At 38.8% G+C, this 4,022-nt stretch overlaps 1 protein-coding gene across 1 annotated transcript; it reads left to right on the top strand.

The window, feature by feature from the left end:
- The first annotated feature begins 1,055 nt into the window (after positions 1–1,055).
- Positions 1,056–2,888, top strand: LOC122346085 (transmembrane protein 233-like). Its single transcript, XM_043240757.1, has 3 exons — positions 1,056–1,539; positions 2,066–2,200; positions 2,339–2,888. The coding sequence occupies exons 1-3, from the start codon at positions 1,354–1,356 to the stop codon at positions 2,348–2,350; spliced, it is 333 nt and encodes a 110-aa protein (XP_043096692.1). The 5' UTR covers positions 1,056–1,353; the 3' UTR covers positions 2,351–2,888.
- The last annotated feature ends 1,134 nt before the right edge of the window (positions 2,889–4,022 follow it).

Raw genomic sequence — 4,022 nt, 5'->3', positions numbered from 1 at the left:
TCTGATGGCCTCTGCATTCATGATTTCCTGTGAGGTTTGATCGTTACGTGCGGAATGGATGGCGCTCTTTCTGACGTGAATTTGAGCAGTGGACGCTAAAGCAAAAAATAAAATATCCTGTTGTACGGTGGAAAAGTGAATATGAATTTTGAATACGGAGCATTTACGAATTTCATAAAAACGGAATATTAAATTCTAAAGTAAAAACCCCAAAAACAAATATATATATATATATATATATATATATATATATATATATATATATATATAATATATTTATATATATATATATATATATATATATATATATATATATATATATATATATATATATATATATATATATATATATATATATAAGTAAAAATATTTTAAATATATATGCTGACACATACGTGTATATAATTAAAAGTAAAATAGAATAAAATAATCTAGAAAACTAAAACAAACAAAAAAACCATATGCAGATGTTTTAAAAAACAACAAAAAATATATAAAATGGCAAAAATAAACAAAATGCTACTAAAACGGCAATGAAAATATAACAAATTCTATATATTAAAAATAGTAATACTAGAATAATTATATATTATCATAATTGCACAATATCAAATAATTATCAATCAAACATTATTACTAAACAGACAGACGTGTAAAATAAACGATAAGGTATAGCTTTTAATATATTTTCTGTTTTATATTAGTGGATATTTTAAATTACTCAGCTGGTTTGCGTCATTTAACCGTTTAATAACCGTTATTCGTGAAGCTAGCAGGATTGCAGCGCACCAAGTAAACAAACAGGTGAAAAAATGTCCAAAATTTTATGAGCAGCCGTCCAACACTTCAAAACATGGGAACGGACGTGGTTGGTCTCTGTTATGTTCATCTCTGTCTCATAACACACACCTGATACCCTGTGACCCCAATACCACCCGATGGCCCCACGCCAAACACACACGCATAAACACACACGCTTTCTCACCATTTCCCCGCTTGGCTCTATTATTAGTCTTTTTCTGAGCGCCCGTCCTGGTGCCATTTTACACTTTTACATATTTGCCAAATTTCGTTGTGACATGAAAAATCAGAAAATCTCACGAGCTCAAACTTTGCCGTGCTGGAACGCGTCCATGGGAAAGTGTCTCTTCTCCCTGATCCCATTACTCGTGGGTTCTTCTTGCCCAAACACCCTCCTGCCCAAAATACTCCTCATTTCATCTTGTTTCCCGACGGCCTGCACAGTTCTCACTGAACCCTGGTGGATTTATTCATCTCTTTCAGCTCTTTTTTTGACCCCTTTTTTCTCCACGCTCTAATATCTGTGTGTTATTGGAGTGTTCGCCTGCCATCATGGCGACGGGCGGCTCGCAGACGAACGCGAAGAGCTCTCTGAACGGGAGCATGGATTTATATCACAGCTGGTTCGGGTCTACAACTCCACGACCTCCTCTAAAAAACTACCTGCTCCTGACCATCCTTACCTGCTTCTGTCCAGCCTACCCTGTCAATATTTTAGCCCTGGTCTTCTCTGTAATGGTGAGTCAACAAATGCACTGCTTAAGATTTGATCTGCATTAATATTAAAGTCTGAGTGAAATCAAGGGCTTGCGTTGAAAAAAACGCTTGTGTCCATGTCGGAATGTCTGTTTTTGTTTTGGTGACTCCGCCCACTCCCGGTTTACCCAATAGGATTACAACGCCCCTGGTTGCCAGTTTTTGGTTGCCAGTTTGCCAGAAAACATGGCGTGTTGCATCCATGAAATCTGCAAACGAACACGTGTATTAAAAAATCTCAACATCTAACTAAAAAGCATATTAACGTGCGACACAGTTCCTGTTATGTCTTTATGATTTGAATGTATGTAAAACCGACATCTTAATGTTTCTCAGATGTTGTACACGAACGAAGCCATGCTTAACAGACATCTTGCAGACATACGCAAGATAATTGTAGGTTTGATTGCTGATGTGAGTTCGACTGGATGAACGTCACAAAAAGAGAGCGGGAAGTTTGGTCTCTAAACGTTTTAATTCGAATTTGTCTTCTGTATCTTCTTTATAGTCCAGAAATAGTTACGATCAGGGAGATTACGAGGGTTCAAGGCGTTTAGGGAAGATGGCGCTCTATGTGTCCATCGCCTCCATCATCATCGGCATCCTCATCATCACCATCTTCTGCGCTGTGCATTTTAGCGCGGTAACATACTGTCATTTAACATTGCAATATATATATATATATTTCAATTGGTTGATAAAATGCAAGTAAATGAGGCTGTAATGCTACAGGAACGGATCTGGGGGATCTTTCTCTGACTTTGTGTTTCTGTTTCTTCAGAAGGATGTGTAAGATGGCAGTGTTTTTGGCGAAGGACATCCACTGGGTCGCTCTGTCTGCTGAGATGTTTGTAATGAAACCGGGATCTGCAGCTCCCTGCTTTTAAAAGAGAGGTGGATGAGTTATGAGAATTTTGCTCGAGTAAATTTTATATACGCACCCGTGCACGTACCGTACTGAACATGTAAATAATTTTGTCTTTTTCTAATTCTTTTTCTGGCTATCCTGTATTGAAATGTACAGCTGCAAACGGATCCGGGGTTAAATCTCAATGCTAAAACGATCAATAATGACCTTGACGCAGTCGCAACGCATCACGCCGCGTCTCGAAAGCTCTTATTCGGTTCTGTAAAAACTACTGGAAATGTAAATATGACTCATTTTTGGTGCTTAACGATTCGCTCTGCCAGTCGATCGTTATAGTAATGAATGGGGTGTTCATATTCATAACTTAAGTGTGTCCGTTTAAATACTGATTCTGTGTATTAGTTAGTCAATTGTAGAGATGTTTTCACGAATTAACTAATAAAGTTCGTTTATAAAGCTGAAATATGTCATTCCTGCACAACTAACACCACTGCATTAAAAACCTGCCCGCCTGTGTGTGGAAAAATAATAATAATACCAATTGTGTCAAAGTGTCTCCGTATGCATCGTAAAAAGAGGCTGAACTAATATCACGCTTATACTTAAACGGATCGTTACAGGAAGTGGAAAATGATAGGCTTAAGGCTATCGAACCGTACGTGTTTTCCGTCTCCCAAGACATCTTAATCTTGAGTCCCAGGGAGCTAGTGTATTTGGAGATGTTCCTTCAGCCCTCATCTGTGCTATATATAGAGTCGGGTCTCAATCCCGTGCTGGTGCCAGGGGCCTCTTGTTATCCCAGCGGGGTCACATGACACGGGATAACCGCTTTAGCGCTGCCTGTTGCTTCATCCAATCTTGTTTTGTTCTGTCTGCAGTGGGAATGCCTCCATGACCTATGTAAATATTAGGACGAAACGTTCGAAATTACGTTCTCGTATCATCGAGAGGAAACAAACATCTTGGTGTTATTTCCGCTTGAGGGAAAACACTCTCGGAATTGTCATTTGCTGGACGTTTTCATGATGTCATCATGAATCGCTGAATACGCCGTGTGATGCAATTTGTGTTTGGTGAACATATTCATAACATTCAATGAAAACATCGTCTTCACGGTGGCATCAATATTCGCTTTTGGAATTTTGCGGAAAAATGCAGCGGGACGGATTTTAATGAAATGTGAATGTCAGTTTTTTAGGCTACTTTTACACCGTATCAGACATTTAATACACAGAACGATGTGTTTTCAAAACGATCCGACCGAACGTTCCAAAACGGAAGGTTTAGAACGTTTAGAACGTTCTAAGTGCAGTTTCATAACGTTTGCTCAACGTCCTTACAACGCAGTCGAGTTATTGTTCTCATTTCCAAGCTTGCTTTTCGTTAGAATTAGCTTTTTCGGAGCTGAAAAAGGCTGGTGAAAAGATAAAAGATCAACTTCTACCAGCTGCTGTCTTTGCCTTGGGGGCAGAGCATCGTGAACTAGCCCAAGTGGGCTCAGACGGTCAGCAGGTGTTCTTCAGATGGACAAACGGATGTTTTCTTTTCATCTTTCAGCAAACAGACAGAAGACAGACAGGCAGACGTGTTTTTTTTC

Source organism: Puntigrus tetrazona, chromosome 5 (assembly GCF_018831695.1).
Source record: "Puntigrus tetrazona isolate hp1 chromosome 5, ASM1883169v1, whole genome shotgun sequence".
Lineage (NCBI taxonomy): Eukaryota > Metazoa > Chordata > Actinopteri > Cypriniformes > Cyprinidae > Puntigrus > Puntigrus tetrazona.
Note: the sequence above shows the minus strand (reverse complement) of the source record. Positions and strands in the feature narration are given on the sequence as shown.